The following is a 19,607-nucleotide window of genomic DNA, read 5'->3' on the forward strand; positions in this document are numbered from 1 at the left end:
GCAGGGCACAGCAAGCACTTGCCCAACACCCTCACTGCCTCCCAGTATTGGAAAGTGGTGAGGAAAACAAGGCCAGGGAGGACTTGTGGGGTGCTGTGGTAGCCACTGGGCGTTTTGGGTGTGAGCTGGCCTGGCACTGCAGTGTGTACTCAGGAAGGGAGCTTCATGAGTTACTGGGTGGCAGGACAAACCTAATAAACGCAGCACAAGAACCAGGGCACGTACACAGAGAAGCTTCCAGGCTCCAGGAGCACAGCAGCCTGGCTGGCCATGGGATGAGTTTTAATACGAGGCAAAGTCAGTCCACAATACAAAAATCTAAAAATCATACCCAGTGTTCCACCTGGCTCCTGGGGAGGGAGGAAGCTGGGGTTTCCCTTGCCTGTAGGGCTGAGGAGGAGCAGAGAGGCCAGAGACAGGACAAAGGGAAACAGAGGCCATGGAGGAATCCTGCTGGTGCTCTCCAGTCCTGGAGCGGTCATCAGCTTCCTGTCCAGCCCTGCCCTGCATGTCCATCTTGCGCCTGTCTGGTTGGTCTCAAAGCACCAGCGGCATCATTTTTCCTTCTTCTCCAGGCCCTTCGATGCTGACGCCTCTGTTGCCTCTTTGGACTCTGTCACTGCTGCTGGATCTTTAGGATTTGATTCCTCATAACTGACAGGAGAACAAACAACAAAAACATGCTTAGAGGAGGAAGAGGCACGATCTGTGTTGCCCCTGCCCCTCGATAACCCCAAGAAAGTCCCTGGACTTACGAGGCACACCAGCCCTGCTTTCCTGTGCTGCTGGTGCCAAGAGGCAGTGAAGGCAGCAACAGATGGGAGAGGCTGGGCCTGGGCTTGTATGGATCAATTTTACGCTTCTGGGACAGAAAAGGGCGGCCAGGCTGAGGCTCTGGGAGATGGGCTGCTACCCAGGGTATGTGGCAGGCATCAGACAGCTCCACCCAGGCCGGGGGCGTGAACCCTGGCAAGTGGCACAGTGCTGCTGAAGATGGACACCTGGCTCTTACCATGGGCTTCACTTATTGAGCAACTGTGTTCACACCAAGGACAATACCCACATTTCCTCACCAGATCAACCTGAGGCAGCAATGTGCCCACTTACAAATGAAGAAAGAAAGGCTTGGAAAGAAGTGCGTTGCCCAGGGTTGCATATACACAGGAAACAGTCCCTTGCACCCACCCTCCATAGAGCCCCACATCACTGGGGACCAACTGGGGTTCTGGGCAGCACTGCTCCTGTGCCTGGGGCTGGGGACATGAGCTCTGCTGCTGTGGAGCCGACAGGAGCCACCTCCTGCTGCCCACCCTGGCATTGCTCCCTGCCCTTCCTGGACTGAGCATGTGCCCTACCTTGGGCCCAGGGCAGTGGGGGGGAGCGGGCAGGTGGACACCCGCTGGGCATTACATGGCGCTGGGATTCTGCGGGCGCCGGCGACGAGGCCCAGCTAGCTTCTGTTGCATGGAGTCGGCCAGGCTGGCAGGGGAGCCCGAAACTGTGGGGAAGTGGGTGAGCCTCGGGGTATGAGGCAGGATTTCCGCTGAGGACTCGTAGCTGTGTGAGAGACAGAGATGGAGACAGAACAAAGAAATGGAAAGGGAAAGACTAAAGGAGGACAGAGACTTCCTTCCCAGGAGCAGGGAGCACAGCATTTTATTTTATCCAGCTCTGCACTTCCAGATTTTGTGGAAAGGAGCTGGGATTACTTGGGAAAAAAGAGAAGATGCAGCTCCACATGCAGCTGGGCAGCACACGGAGGCCCTGAGCACGTGATGCTATTACACAGGCATCTCCAGGACACTGTTTTGTGGAAAAAGGGGCTGGAGTATAGCTCAGAGGCAGAGTATGTATCTAGCTCTGTGACACCCTGAGGCAAACATGGGGAGAAAGCACTGAACCATGGTTATGGCCACAGAGGTGGATCAAACCCAGGTTTGATCCCTAGTCCTGTAAAAAACAACAGAAAAGAGCTGGGGATTTAGCTTAGCGGCATAGGCGCCTGCTTGGCAAATGCAAGGTTGTGAGTTTGATCCCTGGTACCAAAATCAAAAAGAAAAAAAAACAAAAAAAAACCAAAAAAAAAAAAAAAAAAAAAAACCAAAAAAAACAACCCTATAAAAACTCAAACAGCAGAAGGCTCGGGAGCCCTGTCAGTGTGAAGTCTGTACATGCAGTCCGCAGTCCAGCACGGGTGGCTCCCAGCCTCTTTAGGAGCTGGCCCCTCCAGGGCTGGGCTCCAAGTGCTCCCCTTTTCTTTTTCTTTTGGTCTTTTAGAGACGGTTTCACTGTGCAGTTCAGGCTGGCCTTGAGCTCACTTTGTAGCCTAGGCTGGTCTCAAATTTGCAATGATTCTCCTGCCTCAGCTTCTTGAGTGCTGGAATTACAGGCAGCAGCCACCACGCCTGGCTTCCTTTTCTTGGCTAATGAATTCTGAACAAGATTAATGTGATACACATTCAAAAATAACTGAGAGTGAATTTTAAAAAGGGGAATGCCAGGAAAGAGAAAGAAAAGCAAAAAGTAAAGTGGAGAATCAGGGAGAGAGGACACAAGGAGAGAGAGCGAGACCACCTGCCTTCTCACCTTTACCTAAAGTGGGGGTGGGGAGCTCGGCAGCAGAGCATTTAGGGAAACCAAGCACACAACGGTGAAATGGAGGCACTTTGTGCCCTGGCTATTCCCCCTCACCCCCATAGTGGGCAGGGTGAGCCAGCAGGAGGGTGAGAACAGGTGCTGAGCTCAGGGCACAGGTGCTATGCCCACTCCAGTTACCCCAGACCTATACTCAAGTTCAACCTGCATCCCACTCGCCTCAGAGATGGCATGGCTTTTTCAGGTTGGGCTATGGGGTGGCAGGCGGGAGCTGGGGACTCTACAAGGAGGACAGGGAGGGCAGAGGCAGGTCGGGGAAGGGTGAGTCACAGACTGCCCTACGGGCAGCCAGGTGCACCGAAGGCCCTGGCAGACGCTTGAGGGGCAACTTGGAGGCCAGGCAGGTGGCGCTGAGGAGAGGCCCCCGAGTGGGCAGCTCTAATCACAGTTGGCAGCTATTTCTAGGTCCCTGGCAGGTGGGTGGGGTTGGTGGTGCTGGGGGGTAGACACCTGCCCGAGTCACGCAGGCCTTGGGGTAGGGGTGGGACTGTGTACAAGGCGTGGCAGCTGTGGGGATGGCCGTGCAGAAATGGTGTGTGTGACTGAGGCGAACATGGGGAGAAAGCACTGAGCCATGGTTATGGCCACAGAGGTGGCTGAGCAGGGACTGACACGTGACTTCTGAGGGCACTTTCTTCCCCATGACCCCATCCGCTCACTCTTGAGTGAGTCTGGCGTGGGAGAGACACAGACACACCTCTAGTCACCCTAGGGCAGAATCAAGGCGCCAGAAGCAGGGAACCCAGAAAACAGCCCACACCAGCCGTTCCCCTCTGAGGACCCAGCTGGCATGTAGGGTGGGGCTGTGGGAGCCCCAGGCCTTGCCCTCCTCAGGTTTCTGTCCCGGAGAAAGGTTCTCACTGGTGCACACAGGCCGAGAACCAGGTGTTGGCAGAGGGCAAGGGGTGGCACAGGTGGAGGGATGACGTCCCCCAGATGTCTACAAACACCCTGCAGGCTCCCCTGGCTGCCCGCAGGTGCACCTGGCCCGTGTGTATGCCTGCCCTATCCTGCTTTACCTGAACATCTCTGTCACTTCTCCTTTTGCCAGAGCCACCAGGACGGGAAAGCCGATGCAGGCAGGAACCAGGTACAGGAGGGCAGGCTGTGAGAGGACAGAGGCCAGTAAGGTGGTGCTAGGCAGGGGACCTGCCCAGGGCACCCCCAGCATCCCAGGCCTCTGAGCGTGACTAAGGGACAGCTCTGGTCCAGTTCATAGAGCAACTCAGGGGCTGGATGAGAGCCCAGCGTGCCTGAATCCCAGGACTGGGCTCTTATCCCTGAGAGGGAGCACAGGAAACCCAAACCTAAGAACACACAGATTTAGGGTTCTCCAGGGTTCTCAGGACTCTGACCACAGCATCTGAATCACCTGGACACAGTGGCCAGGGCCTGGGGCAGGATGCTCACAGGCCAGCAAAAGCTCCGAGAGACACTGCCGCTGCCATGTATGCAGTGTCTGCAGCTTGGGCTTCTTGTCTCCCCTTGCCTGGCTTCACCTTCCTTTGGACTCAGCTCTGCTGCTACATCAGCTTCTTGGGGCACACCCTCAGGGCCCCCTGTAACCTCCTGACATTCCCTGGCAGCTTGAAAGGGACACCAGTGCAGGCTGATGGACAGTGCACACAGTCAGGGCAGGACCCTGTAGCCGGTGAGCACTGGTAAAAAGTACTGCAAGACTGCTGCTTCACGAGTATTCACGAAGTGACTGCCCAGGTATGAGGAGGAGACATCATTCTTAGTGCAAAGTGAGCTTGTGGCCAGAGCACACACCCAGCTTTCCTATGCACACCAACGCCTGGTCTTCTGATCATTTTTTTGGCACCTATCTGGGTGAACCATGCTACTTTATAAAGATTATTATTGTACATAGTATGCCCAAAGTATTAGGGGCTGGATTCTATAGATGATGCCACTGAGACAGAGAGGGGAACTAACTTGCCACAAGTTATATAGTTATATAACTTGCCACAAGTTATCTTGGGTGGATGAGCTAGGATTTGACCATGGCAGCTGTGCTTTTCCCATTGGCACTGGGTCTCTGCTATTTGTCTAGGCCAGTGACGCAGAACTATTAGAACTTTCAGTGATAACAAACAGTATGCTGGAGGATGCAGGGCATCACTACCACCTAAGCTTTAGGCCAAGGGCAAAATAACAACAACAAGGGCTGGGGATTTAGCTCAGCGGCATAAGCACCTGCCTTGTAAGCAAGCGGTCGTGAGTTCGATCCCCGGTACCGATAAAAATGAAAAAGACAAAACAACAACAACAACAACAAAATAGATCACCACCACTACCACCACCACCTCCAACAAAACAAGGAAGCAGGGTGTGGTCATGTGGGCCTGTGATCCCAGCACTTGGAAGGTTGAGGCAGGAGAATGGCAACTTTGAGGCCAGCCTGGGCAACTCAGCCACTTACTCCTTATTTTAAAAAATAGTAAGTGTAGCTGGATATGGTGGCTCACACTTATAATCCCAGCATTTGGGAGGCTGAGGTGGAGGATCGTTGCGAGTTCGAGACTAGCCTGGGCTACAAAGTGAGCTCAAGGCCAGCCTGAACTGCATAGTGAGACCCCCGTCTCAAAAAAAAAAAAAAAAAAAAAAGTAGTAAGTGTAGCCAAGTGTGGTGGCTCATGTCTGTAATCCCAGCACTTGGGAGGCTGATCACTGCAAGTGAGACCAACCTGGCTACAAAGTGAGCTCAAGGCCAGCCTGAACTGCATAGAGATCCTGTCTCCAAAAAAAAAAAAGTAAGGGTAGCCAGGTGTGGTGGCTCACACCTGTAATCCTAGCACTTGGAAGGCTGAGGCAAGAGGATTGTTGCAAATTCAAGACCAGCCTGGGCTATAAAGTGAGCTTAAGATCAGCCTGCATAGCGAGACAAAAAGACCAAAAAAAAAAAAGTAAAGTAAGGAAGGAAGGGCTGAGGATGTAGCTCATTAGGAAGGTCCCGGGTTCCATCCCCAGTACTGGAAACGAAACGGAACAAAACCGAACAACAAAGACCCATCCAAAACCTATGAGGAGGAACCAAAATAGAACTTGAAGGAAAAGGTATACTCCTTATAAGATTCCAAATGAAGAAGCTAGAGAAAGGGCCTGGGCTGAGCACAGTTCAGGGGAACAACACTTGCCTAGCAATGCTCTAGGTCCAACCTCCGGCAACATGCACATGCCCACACCCGCCCACACACACCAGAGGTCCCTTCTGGCTTATTTAACAGATGAGCAAACAGGATCTGAGGGAGAAGAACCTGCCCCAAACTGCAGTTGGGCCCCAGCTTTGCCTTTACATAAAGCCACTCTGGGCACAGAACAGGTCTCCAGGTGGGAAACAGGCATTTGGGGCTCCCCTTGCAGCTTGCCTCACATCACCAGAGGTGCAGACATAGAGGGGCTCCAGGGGCTCAGGAAGGATGCCTTTGGGAGCCAGTGAATTAGCTATCAGAGGGATGCATACTGTATCATTTTCTTCTCAAGGAACCAGGGTCCCTTGCCACACAGTCAGTGCCAAGGAGGTAGTGATGCAGATGTATGGCTGAGGGCAGTGAGATGGGTCTGGGACTCTGGACTGCACTGGGACTTGACTTTGCTCTGAGCATAGCTAAACTACTTCCCTTCTGAGCTTGCTGCTCTTTCCTTATAAGGAGGACTCTGTCCCTGTCGTTTTTATTCAGCAGTGTGGGCTGTTGTAATGGAAGGCACCGTTGACATTAGACAGGGTCTCACCATGTAGCCCAGGATGACCTTGAATTTGCGTTGACCCTCCTGCCTTAGCTGCCTGAATGCTGGGATTACTGGTATGTGCCACCATGCTTGGCTCCTTGGTCATTTCTAAAGGCTGTTGTAAGGGGCTGGCTTGGAGCAGTTCCTAAAAGAGGCTGGGACAGGGCACAGAAATGACCATTACTGGAGCATTGCTGGACACTGGTCACTGCCCCGAGGAGGACTTTCAGTGAAGGCCACTTGGATAACAGGCTGCTGGGGCCAGCAATCAGGAGTCCCGAGTCCAGGGCTCTAGTGGGGCCCATCCTGACTTGCCATGTGACCTACCAAAGTCTCCTTTTTCTCCGAGGCTGCTGTGTCCCACAAAGGACCACCTGTCTTGCCTTGCTCTCTCTGCAAATCCTGCCTGGAGCTTGGAATGGAATCCTCTAAGTCAAACCACGCAGGTGAGCCTGCCACCTGGTGGCTGCCCAGAGAAGGCTCTGGGCTACACACATCCCCTGAGCCCTAAACTACTATAGTTCCTCAACCCAAGGAATCTGTCTTCCCATCTCTCTTGCCAAATTTGTGTCACTTGAATAGTACAGCACCCAGGGTTCTTTGAGCAGAACTGAGAGGTGGTTCTGCTAGGGTTCTTGGTTTTTGCACTGATGAGCTAGGGGGCTTTGGATATTCTGTAAATATTTATTTAGTACAAAACAATCGACAAACAGTTCTTGTGATTTTTTTTTAAAAAAACCACATTTTGTAATTTTGTCTCTCAGTTTGTATTTTCTTTTTCTTTTTTAAAGATAGGATCTAGCTATATAGTTCAGGCTGGCCTCAAATGCAAGAGGACTGTCAAGCTAGACTCCAGCCTGGGCAACTTTCTGGGGACATAGCTCACTGTTAAGGCCCTGGGTTCAATCCCTAGTTCCACAACAAACAAAACAAAACAAAACAAACACAAAGAAGCAGGACATGGTGGTACATGCCTGAAATCCTGGAAGTTGGAAGCTGAGGCAGGAGGATAACAAGTTTGGGCCACAAAGTGAGGTTAAGGCCAGTGTGAGCTGCTAGTGAAACTTTGTCTCAAAAAAACCAAACCAAACCAAACCAAAAAACCCAAAAACCTAAACCAACAAAGGCATTTCCTCTGTGGCTGGGCCCTGGGGTGTGGGGAAGGAGACTTGGACAATGCAACGGTACCCACCCCTTTCCCCCACTGGTGCCTGACATTACAATGGTGCTGAGCTCTATTTAATAATGAAGGCTGCAAAATGACTACTGGGCCAGTAGTATACACAGGGTGGCTGTGCTGAGCAGAGTGATAGTTTACATGGCAGTGAGAGATTTCTCCATGACATTCGAATAGCATACAGTGTAAACTGTTTAGTTCTGAAATCCTGTATGTAATATTTTAGGGCCATGGTGGTGCATGTCTGTAAATCCCAGCACTCAGGAGGCTGAGTCAGGAGGACTACAGTGAGTTCAAGGTCTGAGTAGGCTACACAGTGAGTTCAAAGCCAACCTGAATCACACAGTGACAAAAAACCTCCCAAAACCAAAAAAACTAAAAACAAACAAACAAAGAAATAAATCTGGAGCTGTGGGTAACCAAAGCCATGGAAAGCAAACCTGTTTAAGGGGAGGGGAGTGTACTGTAAAGACAGGCAATATTAACTGGGTCAGGCGTAGTTCAGGGTACTCATATCAATTCCTTTTATCCTCAAACCACCCCCAAGTGGCTGTTATTTACCTCATCCCTTTACCAAACTAGTTTTAAAATTTTGATAATTTGGGGCTGGGGATTTAGCTCAACGGCATAAGCGCCTGCCTTGCAAGCAGATAGTCGTGGGTTTGATCCCCAGTACTGATAAAAAGGAAAAAGACAAAAAAAATTTTTTTTTGATAATTTGAGATGGATCTAAGTTGCTAAACTGCCCAGACCGGGTGTCAGTTTAGGATTTTCCTGACTCAGCCTCCTAGACTGTTTGAAATTACAGATGCGTACTACCACATCCAGCTTTTAATCCCCTCCCTCCCAGGTCTAAGCCACATCTAGTCCTTTTTGAGACAGGGTCTTGCTAAGTTGTTCAGGCTGGGCTTGAACACACAATCCTGCCTTTACCTCCTGAGCAGCTAGACTACAGCATGGGCCACCATGCTGGTCCTTTTGTTTTTATTAATGACCTAGGAAAGCAACTAAGTGTCATTTTGAAACCTGCTCATACTCTCAGCAGTGGATGGGGTTCCCTCTGCCCTATGCTGTCTCTTCTATGGCTGAGTCTTACCCAGGCCTGGACACATTCACCTCACCTTTCACAGGAACCCTTGTGAGCAGAGCCAGCAAGCTCCTGCCTGCAGGGCTGAGCCTGTTTGCTCTGCTGCCCTCTCCTGGCCACACTGACACCCGGTCATGGCAGCTCAGAACCCAGGCCCAGGCAGTAGGACCCTGGCTTGCCCCACAGCACAGGGCAAGGGAGGCCTCTCTCTACATTATAACACTGTCTGTGTGTGGATGCTAGGCTGAAGCACCCAATACTCAGCCCGTCCTGCTCCACCAGCCCCCACTACTGAGCTTGGAAGCTGAGCCTCTTCTCCAGGCTCTCTGCTCCCTGTGCTCAGGTGGCGAGCCAGGTGACACTAATCTACTGGGCTGATACAGGCAAAAACTTGCTGTGAAGGTTGTGGGAAAGTTCCCGCAATCTGGATGCAGGAAAGAGTATCGCTGCTGTGCTTTTTTCTCCTTGCTCTAATGTGCCTGTGTCACCCGGAGCACTTGCAGTCACCCTGTAACTGCGAGTGCAAGGCAGGACAATCAGACATGGTTGCTCTGATGCTACTGGGAGCAGTTGCCTCTGATTGCTTGTGTGACAGATAAACCCTTTGTAAGAGGCTTCTGTGGGGAAGCCTTCCTGACATGCCACATATGTTCTGCTCACCTGGGCGTGTTTGAAGATGTGCATGATGAAGATGGTAAGGCCCAGGCCGAAGATGTAGGCTGCAAAGCTGGTGTAGAAGTAGGTATGGGTGTTTTTCTTCAAGCTGCAGGGATGGCGAGGGAAGAAAGAGGAGGGTGAGATGCAGGGCCTGGAGTAGCAGCTGCAGCCTTGTAAGGAGGGAGCTGGGAGAGCCTGCAGGGAAGGGGCAGGGGTGAAGGAGCCTGCTGGGCCGGGAGTCAGATGGGAGTGCACTGCTACTGCCCCAGCTGTGACTCTCTGGACCTGTCACCTTACTTGTCTCAACCTGTTTTAAACATCTGCAAGACTGGGAAACTATGTCCACCTTGCAGGTGGCTGTGAATATCAAATGCTATAATTAGAACAGGGACTGAAACTTTGGACAGCATAGAAATCATCTGGAAAGCTTGTGTGTGTGGGGAGGAGCAAAGTACCCCCCAGAGAGTGGCAGAGTAAATCTGGGGAAAGGCTCAGGAGCTGGAGTGAATCTGATAGAGATCAAAGATGTTTGAGAAACAAGACAGGAACTGCAAAGGCAGGTCATTCCTTCAAACAGTGGCTGTAGCAGTTCAGTAGCCCTGTGTGGGTACAAATGCCTTGCATGCCTGTGGCTTCCTGGAGGTGACTCATCAGAGACCAGCTTCAGAACACATGCATCACATGCAAGCTGGCACTGCTCCGACCTGACTTCCCTTTATGATGTCACTCACAACCTCTGAGAGCTCCTGGTCTATGCCACTGAGCACTATAGCTCTGTTAACACTTGCGGAATGACTGAGGACTTCTGACCCTCTCCTCTCCATGCCCTGGCTGCTTCCAAGGCTTGAGAGCTGTCCTCCTGTGAGGGCTCAGGTATAACCACATCCCTTTGGGAACTTGGCATGGATTCTGGGACATTCCAAAGGGCCCATTTATCCTGTGAATCCCCTTCAGGACAGAGTTCTGTCTTTGGGGACCTGGCGCTGCTGAATCTGCCTGCAGCTAAAGAACCTGGGGACTTTTGTGAGTTTTGTCTCTTACCACTGGGGGGTGCTGCTCTACACCCCTAGTCCTTAACCTGGACTTCAACTCCAACAATACTAGTACTGAGATCCTTATTGCTCTCAATACTATACTGTTTTTGTAATTATTGGGCATGAAAAAGCTCACAAACCACATCAAAGGAGCACAATCCCACAAAAATTCCTGGCAAGGAAGACAGCATTAACAAGGGCATAGCCACAGTGCCCTCATCCAATGCCATCTTTTCTGAATGGGGATTCAAGCTAACTTTCTCTCACTTGTGGCCCATTTTTACAATACATCAAAAAAGAGCAAAGAAAGGGCAGGGGATACAGCTGACCATGGCTGGTAAGCAAGGGTGATAAAGATTCTGCTCCCTGGACAAGGGCTTGACTGTGCTCAGCCCACTATGTAATTTCAAGGGGGGAGCCCCTGCTGGCCCCGGGCTTAAGGACAAGAAACCCAAGGCTCACAAGGGCCAGGTCACTTGGCAAAGGCACACAGAGTACTGCAAGTACCACCAGCACTTCTTAAAGAGTTCATTCTCTTGCTTCTGATTCTCAATTTTTTCGGCCACAGGCTCTTGGAATACTTAGCCCTTCCGAATGCAGACAAGATGAGATGAAGTGGCTCTGGCTGCTGTGAGCGGGAGGGTCTGCTCCCCGAGGCAGCTCTGCTGGGGAACTGAAGGCTGCTGGAGAACTCAGGAGAAGCCTGGCAGGGCAATGCCTTGCTTGCTTACCTGATGTCAAAACGCAGCAGCAAGGCAATGAAGATCCCTGTGTAGAGAGAGCTGAGTTAGCAAGGACAGGGAAGAACAGGTTGGTGAACTCTGTGAGCCTGGTTCTGCCCCCAGCTGCTGTTCGTAGTCACAGAGGAACCATTTGGGCTCTGGGCATGGCCCATGCTGCCAAGTGACAGCAGAAATTCTGGTTCTCCACCCACATCAGTGGGAAAGCCTGGGATACTGCTTTGGCCCTGGCAGTGCCCTGACTAGGCATCTCAGCACCACTGAATCACACTGGGTCTTACTTAGCCTGCCAAGCACTAGGGTGCTAAGTACAGATGACCCAGGGTAAGCAAATTCATTGCTCAGGGCTCAGCCAAAGGAGCAAGCTGTTTGGACATTGGCAAAAATCAATGATTCTAACTGTGAAAGGTGCCTCCTGATCACAGAAGGCACACTGGACTGGGTAGGGTGGACAGCTACTCTAAGATGAAACTTGCCAGGGACTAGGAATGGCTAGTGCAAAGATCCTGAGGCAAGAGGCCTCCAGGTGTTAACAGTGATTGAGGGCCCTGTTATGGTTGATAGTGTATCAACTTTAGAAGTTTTAAGTTTAAGTAAGAGACTCAGTAGGAAAGCAGGGTTCTCACTTTGTAAACATCCCCTTCCTGTGCAAGAGGAGGGCAAAGAGATTCTGTAAATGCTACACTGGTCCTGGGGGTAGTGGTGGTGGTCTGTGTACAATATAAAGGAGGAAAAGAGACTTTCTCTCCCTTCTTTTGTTCTGACTGCTTTTGCTGGTTACTGCCTTGAAGTGTTTCCCTGGTGCTATGCCACCCTGCCATGGAGCCAACTGATTATGGACTGAAACCTTCACAAACAGTGAGCTAAAGAAACCTTTCCTTTATTTTGGGTGCTAGGTATTTTGTTCAAGCAACAAGAAAAAAGTAACCAAGATAGGATCTAAGAGGCTACAGCCAGGCTACATGCCAGGGTGGATCAGCCATGCAGGGCCCCAAGGAACATGGGGAAGAGATGGGTCCATATCCTGAGTATGGGACACACTGAAGGATTTCTAGGTAGAACAGCTTGAACACTTTGAAAAAGACCTCTGTGGCAGCTCCCTGATTGGAAGGGGAGAGTGGAATTAACTGTCTATTCCTAGGACTCCTATTCACACTTCAAAACCAAGTCCAGATGCTCCAGAAGCCTGAGTTCCTAAGACATACAAAGTCAGTATACAGCACACACTGCATCCTCTAGGGGTTGATCTCCCCCTCCAGTCTTCAGGCTCATACAGGACAGACACATTCCATGTGGTCAGAAGCACCAACTGGTGACTCCCATGTACATATTGCACATTGTCTTGTGAGAGTATCAAACCCAGAGTCTTGTGTGCAAGCTAGACAAGCAACTAACCCTGAGCTATGTCCTAGCCTCATATAATTAACTTCAGAAAGGGAAATGGGTCTGTCTTCAGTGAAGACTGGGGCAGAGAGGTGGCCCAAAGTTGCCCTTCTGGAATCACAGTGGGGAATGTCAGTGCTCCCTGGTGGCTGCATTCCACAGCTGTTGTAGTCACCTAGGGGCTGGAGACCTGCCAGGAGCCTCTAGCTCAACAGGTCCTCAAATCAGTGCTGCCTTGGGGCTCTGTGAAGGCACAGGCAGCCAGTATTTATTGTGACTGCAGAAGACTCAGATATCCAGGAATAGGAAGGGACAGTTATGCAGGGATGTTCTGTGCATACCTCAAGCCCAGAACTACATCCGGTAAGGACACGGGGGCTACATGGGCGCCTGTGACAGATCATGTACTCCATTTCTACCTGACTGCCCTGCCTTCTCCTGGAAATAGTCTTCCTGCTTCACAGCACAGAAATTTAGAACGAAGCCTGTGCCCCAGGCAAGTGGAACCATCTTTCCAAACAGGTTTCCTCAGCTGGAGGGTGGAGATACCCTCCATCATGAGGCTGCTGGCGCACAGCAGGTGACTAGGCACTGATGCTGTCACAAGGGATCTCTGTCATCATTACTACCATGAGAACAGGTCCAAATGCAGCCTTATTTTGTTGTTGCTGGTGCTAGGGACTGAACCCAGGGCCTGCTGCCTGCTAAGCACACATGCCATTACCAACGTGTACTCCAGGCCCCTAGAATATAGACTGTGCAGCCAGGCAAACTTGGTCTGTGGCCTGGCCCTGTTAGTTTTGGGTGAATTTCTACCAGATACTTCACTTGTATTTCCTCAATGGAAAAAGGGGAAGTCAAGCTGCTTCCCCCACATGCATCCCGAGGGCAAAGCATCATGAGCAAAAGCATCACTTTGGAGTACAATTGCTACTGCTTCCTATGCTGGAAAACACTTGGCTTTCATTTATTTAAATCCCCAGTTCAACATTTGGCTTTTAATGAGCTTTGCTTTATTTATTTTTTTTTTTTTTGGTCTTTTTCGTTTTTATCGGTACCAGGGATCGAACTCATGACCGCACACTTGCAAGGCAGGCGCTTATGCCGCAGAGCTAAATCCCCAGCCCCGAGCTTTACTTTCAATTCCTGCCTGAGCCTGAGACCAGGAGAACAAGCACATCCTGGTGTGCTATGCCTAGGTCTGCACACTTCAGCTGCCCAAGGTCAGGCATAGTGACACCTGTGCTGGGACTGTAGGCAGAGCTCCTGTGCAGAGAGCAGGTGTGCACACGTTCCTCTGCTGCTCAGATTACACACACAACTGCCATGTTGTGTGCTCTCCTTGAGCCCTCAGCACAGAGGTGTGGGGGAAGGACGATGATGACATGGGACTGTGGCATCCCTAGAAACACTGGGAAGCTGGGTATGTATGAGACTGTCATGGAACAGACTTTCCCCCCTGAGTGTTGGCCTTGGGTGCCTTTAGCGTCCTACACTGGAAGCCTGGTGGGAACGCTCTTGCTTACTGCTGTCTGTCCAGGGCTCAGCACCAAGGCTTAACACATGACTGGTGCTGCACATGTGTACCAGGGCAGAATCATTCACCAAACCTTGGACTGACCTTTTCTTTCCTTTCCCCAGTGGGTAAGGCCCGCTGTTTCACACTACCACCTGCTTCCAGAAAATACCATTTCCATCCCTTGCAACAGTCTCCCATCCCAGCTGAATCACCTGGAATGACGACATCTCCAAGTCCCAGCATGGCAAAGTTGTCCGCTTCAAGGCCCTTCTCCAGCAGATCCTGGGGAAACACCACTGCACAGGAAGGCAGGAGAGGGGAGTCAGCTGAGCCCACTGCCTCAGACTTCCAGTCTCACTCTGTGCCACAACTTCCATGTGTTTATTTGGGAGGATGGGACTGATGTTCATGAGCTGCTGCAGAATCACAGCTGACTAGAGTGGGGAGCAGTTAGGGTCATGTGGGCCTCAGGTTTACTGCCTTATGTGTCTAGAACTCATAGCATTGTATCTCAGTGACTTTATACTGTAGCTACATACAGAGCCCTTTGGTTCAGTGGGAGGGATACTAAAAAGCTTAGTATGTACAAGAGAACAGAACTACACAGTGACATGCAAAGGTTTCCCATGTCCCTACACCCGTAAGTGTGGACACATGGCACTGCCATTCTGGTTTTTTTTTTTTGTTTTTGGTACCAAGGATTGAATTCATGACCTCATGCTTGCTAGGCAGGCGCTTACACCACTGAGCTAAATCCCCAGCCCCAGCACTGCCATTCTGAAGCAGGCTGAGCCAGGTCTAAGGGCACTTTTTGTACATGCTATGGAGAAAAGGCCACATGTCAGCAAGCTTCTTACTTAAAAGCCCTCATGTGAAATCCTCTTTTTTAGGGGGTAGTGATGGTGGTTTGAGACAGGGTCTCGCTATGTAGTTCAGACCTTGAATTATGTAGTCCAGGCTGGCCTTGAACTCTCATTGTGATCCTCCTGGGAACTGAGATTACAGGTGTGAGCCACCACACCCAGCCCTCAAGTGAAATTTTGCTGCACAGTCTGTTGGGACCAGGCCAGGGGTTTAGCTCAGTAGGCATAAGTGCCTGCTTGACAAATGTGAGGTCGTCAAGTTCGATCCCTGGTACCAAACCACCACCACCACCACCACCACTAACACCACCACTGCCACCACCTTTGAGGGCTGGGGATATAGCCCAAATACAGATCAAGCAGAAACACCTTCCTGTGTTTCAAGGAGAGCATAAGGTAGCTGTAACTGTATTTTATCATTCTGTCTGTGAGCAGGACAACAGTTACACATGGTTTTAGGGTCTGAAGTCTGGCTCTGCTATGTGACTCTGTACTGGTTACTCGCCTGATTTTTCTCACCTGTGGAATTGGTACAATAACACAAGAGGCCCCAGGGCTGAGATGCACACGTGATGACTTGCATGCATGGCTAACAGCTGTCTCAAGCTTTCATTCTGAGCCCTGTCCTGAAAGTGTGGGGCAGCTTTCCCTGGACGGTTCCAGTGAGGTATGTGGGTATCAACCAGGATGACTGCCTGCCTCCTCCTACAGCCCAGGGTGGTTCTGTGACTCTGCTCTGGCCAGCAGCAGCACATGCACAGAGGTACAGGGAAATCTGTGTTCCCGATATGGTGCAGATGCCCCTACTTGCCTGCTTCTTCTCACCTCAAATGTATGATGCATGGGACTCACAGATTTCACCTGTCCCTCTCAATCCTGGTACCACTAAATTCAGAGCAGTACAGCCTATTGTGTGCACTGCAAATCTGTGGAAATCAAGCCTCAGGTTAAGTCTCCTTTCTGAGCTCACATAGCAAGCGGCAGAACTTTGGATTCAAGCCCTCACAGCTAGACTTTCACATAGTTATTTTAAAGGCAGGATCGTAATGTTTCCCAGGCTGGAAATCAACTTCTGGCTCAAATGATCCTTTTGCCTCTACTTTCTGAACAGCTGAACTTATAGGTGCCCAGCACCATGTAGGCTGTTTCTTCTTTTGTTTTTTTGAGATGGGATCTTGCTATGTACCTTAGGCTGGGCTCAAATTCAATGTAATCCTGTCTCAGCCTCCTGAGTGCTGGGATTACAGGCATGTGCCCAGCCTATGTATGCTCTTCAGTTATTTTGCTTCTGCACCCCAGTTGTAGCAAAAGAGAGTGAGACTTCTTCCCAATCTAGAAAATCAGCTTTTAAGTATCAGAAACCATCAAGTCAGCATCATTGCCCTGCTCAGAGCTTTCTAATAGCTCATCTGCTGCTTGCTGGGCAGTGCCCAAGCTCCCAGGCATGGCATCCTTGGCTTCTCTAAGTTTGGCCTCTGCTCCCTTAACTGCCTCTGCCTCCATGCACTTCCTGCCCTGGGCTTTCTGTTGAAGCTATATGCTCCCCAGCACTCATCCTACCCTGTGGGCTACTTAGGTTCTTCATGACCCAGAAGGTTTGGACACCTGGCTGGGCTCTCCAGACTCCCAATCCTCCCAGTTCATCCACCAAAGATCACGTGATATCACTGTTACTTGGCTTGTGCAGTATCTGTTTCCTTGTGCTAGTGAGCAGCCCTCACTCATGTGGCTCTGGGGGCTCCCATGTCATACTCTGTCCTTAGGTCCTAAGAGAAGAGGCAGTGGGCTGAGCCATACCAGGCCTTGGACACTTACTCAGGACAAAGCTGGGAGAAACTTGTCTTCCTGTGGGCTCACTTAGAGATCACAGAACCATGGAACACCCTATGAACCCCTCCCAAATTCAAGGCTGGTAAGCTTAAGGTCATGAGTTTGATCCCTGGCAATGTTAAGAATGAGACCTCCAGAAAAACAGCTATTTCTTGACTAGAGTCCATTTCCCTGATTGTCCACTGCTGTGGGTGATGCTGACATAGCACAAACTCACTCCCCTCTGCCTTTCTAATGCCAGCCTCTGTTTCCTTGCTGTCATGCTCGACTTTTCTGTCCCCCTCCAAGCCTTGGTACCCTGGGAGTAAGCTGTGATCAGTCTAGGGCTGACACTAAGCTGATAATGCTTTTTCCACCTTCCCTGTCGATGCATGGTTTGGTCCCAATTTGGGCCAGTGTGACATCAGGAAGACTATAGGGGCACTTGAGGAAAACGTAAACTTCCTGAGAGCCACTGCTTTGTGCTGCTGAACATGGCTGTGTTGATGAGCCAGGGTCCCATTTAAGTATCAGGAAGGGGTGGGCTAAGGGACAGGAAGACACGCTGGGAAGCTCTGAAATAACCTCGGCTCCACTGAGGGTCATTAACACACCTCTGAGCTGTTCTACTCTTGGTCTGCTGTAGACAGCGAACAAAATTTCTCCCTTGTTTAAAGATAATTTATTTTCTTTCTCTCCTTCCTTCTTTTTTCTGCACTGGGATCAAATCCAAGGTCCACCACCACTGAGCTACATCTCCAACCTTTTTTATTTGGAGATAGGGTCTTCCCACATTTCTTCTTTCCATTTTTTGTGTAGTTTTTCTTTTTTTCTCTGCAGTGCTGGGGATGGAAGCAGTGCCTCTTGCATGCTATCCAAGGTCTTTACTACTGAGCTATACCCTGTGGCTGGATTTTTAGAAAGTATTTTTGTGTCATGGCTACACTGAAGAACACTATCAAGGCAGGATGCAAGATGTGCAACAAGGAACACCTGATATTCAGGTGCCAAGGGGTCCCAGGGAGGGCGCTTCAGCGCTCAGCATGAAGCTTTCCTCTTCTTGGCAACCCCTTCACGGTCCACACAGGATGTTTATACTCTTCCCTCTGTGCTTGTTTCCACTCCTGCGCAATTCACTCCATAATGCATTGTGATCAAAGCCCCAGACAGAAAGCAGCAGTGCAGATAAATCAATGAACAGGAAGCCAAGCTGGAAAGATGTACCACAGCTTGGAAAGAGGTATGTGGGGAAGACAGAAGTGAGAAGTTCTGATCACAGGGCCCATGGGCTTGCTAGGGAGCAACGAGTTCCCATGGTGTGGGCAGGTGATCACTCACATTTTATTGGTGCCTCAAAGGACTTGGCCACTGTCACCATAACATTGGTGCCAAATACCTGGAAAGAGAAAAGAGGAGTCTGGTGGGAAATGAGGGGCTGAGTGGGGAAGCATGCTGAGACCCAGGCAGAAATGAGTTCAGGGAAGGTGGCTATTGATGCTAGTTCTATGTAACAGGAACTTCTAAAGAATCCTCTAGGGGAGAAAAGGCCATCACTGGCTAGGGAGAAGGTTCAGTGATACTTCAGTATGAGTACGCTAGGTTCCTTAGCCTGGAAATGGTATGCAGCCAGAGCACAGGTGGCTTCTGTCCTCCAGTTCAGTGCCTGTGCAGGACTCCTTTATCAGCATCTTACCACTACCTTCAGAAGGCCCTTGAGTCTGCACTCATTTACTACAGAAACATGGGCCTAACACCCTGGCCAGGGCCCTCCAAGGAAGATAAAGGGGTGGGCAGCAGACCCCAGGCACTGAGTGAGCCCTGCTCCCTTTACCTGTTTCACACATGGGCCCAGACTCCTATAACACGGGAAGGGAGTTGGAAGATGGGGCACCCAAAACTGGACATCCCGGATATCTGTCTGACTCACCCAGAAGACATCGTAGATGAAGAGTCCACCCAGCAGGATGCAGCCAGTGCTGACGTTGTTCAGATGCAGCAGTTCCACCCCATTCAGTGAGAAGGCCAGGCCAAAAAGGTTGTTGGCAATCCAGTGCTGGAGAAATGTGAGAGTGAGATCCTCATGCTGTGCTCACACCTGCCACCCCAGCCTCCCCTCTGTTCAGGCCTTGGCTACTTACCTTCCTCAGCAGGTACCAGACGCCAACGATGCTGCTTAGGGCCAGGCACACCAGGTCCTTAGTGTCAAACTCATAATTGACGATCTCTGGGCAGAGAGGCCGGGTAAGCCCACTCCCCGGGCTGGGGCTGCCCCTCCCACCTGTCAGCCCCTGGACGGAGGAGGGCATGGCTGTGGGCACTGTCAGCGGCCCACAGGCCCAGGGATTCAGGCTCTGTTGTCTCACTGATGGGCTACAGGGACAGAGAGAGCTCATTGGAGCCACCCCCAACCCCTCCAACTTTCTAGAGGAGGAAACAGGTCTAAAGAGAATACAGATCAGTGGGAGATGGTCCTTGGTTTTGGAGGCACCAGCCTGGGGGAGGCAGTTCCCTCTTTGAGCTTCAGTTTTCTCGTGTACAAAATGGCAATAGTACCTCCCTCACAGGGGTATAGGGGCAGGGAGACGATCCTTATGATGCAAGCAGCACAACGCCTGGCACACGGCAGGCGCTTAATGAATGTCAGCTGCCACTGAGCTCAGATCTTTAGCAAGGTTCTAGTTATTTCGAAATCTTCCTACTGTGCCACCACAGGAATCAAGAAGGTTGCTGGCAGCCCTAGGTCACTAGCAGTACAAGAAGGTAAGAGATGCAGGCGTGAGGAAAAGGCAGGAGGGAGTCTCTGAGGCTCCCCATATGAGGGGCCCTCTGGTAGCCATCCCTTCAGACCCATTTTCCAGTTTCCAAGCTTCCGAATAAAGAAGCCCAGCGAGGTGGTAGAGGCTGCCTAGTCCAGTCGCTCCCTTCAGATTCCAGAGTGCAGCAGACTGCTG

The 19,607-nt window shown here is 50.9% G+C and overlaps 1 protein-coding gene across 4 annotated transcripts in view; it reads right to left on the reverse strand.

Moving 5' to 3' along the window:
* Window positions 1–222: 222 nt before the first annotated feature.
* Hm13 (histocompatibility minor 13) overlaps window positions 223–19,607 on the reverse strand; it is a 41,698-nt gene continuing 22,313 nt past the window's right edge. Inside the window, exons 5-13 of one of the 4 annotated variants that reach the window (XR_216418.4) lie at window positions 18,795–18,880; window positions 18,584–18,709; window positions 17,995–18,052; window positions 14,197–14,280; window positions 11,074–11,110; window positions 9,312–9,414; window positions 3,675–3,760; window positions 1,356–1,557; window positions 223–654 (exon numbers count right to left, since the gene is read on the reverse strand). Coding sequence is in view for 3 of the 4 variants with exons in the window: in XM_005006554.4 (XP_005006611.1) it covers window positions 555–654; window positions 1,411–1,557; window positions 3,675–3,760; window positions 9,312–9,414; window positions 11,074–11,110; window positions 14,197–14,280; window positions 17,995–18,052; window positions 18,584–18,709; window positions 18,795–18,880 (827 nt within the window). In the remaining variant the exon portion in view is untranslated. The remainder of the gene's footprint in view (window positions 655–1,355; window positions 1,558–3,674; window positions 3,761–9,311; window positions 9,415–11,073; window positions 11,111–14,196; window positions 14,281–17,994; window positions 18,053–18,583; window positions 18,710–18,794; window positions 18,881–19,607) is intronic. The other 3 variants (XM_005006554.4, XM_003476678.5, XM_063248556.1) reach the window with 3 other exon arrangements.

This window comes from Cavia porcellus, unplaced genomic scaffold (genome assembly GCF_034190915.1).
Source record: "Cavia porcellus strain 051 isolate PalLab524CR breed Dunkin Hartley unplaced genomic scaffold, mCavPor4.1 scaffold_5, whole genome shotgun sequence".
In the NCBI taxonomy this organism is placed as follows: domain Eukaryota; kingdom Metazoa; phylum Chordata; class Mammalia; order Rodentia; family Caviidae; genus Cavia; species Cavia porcellus.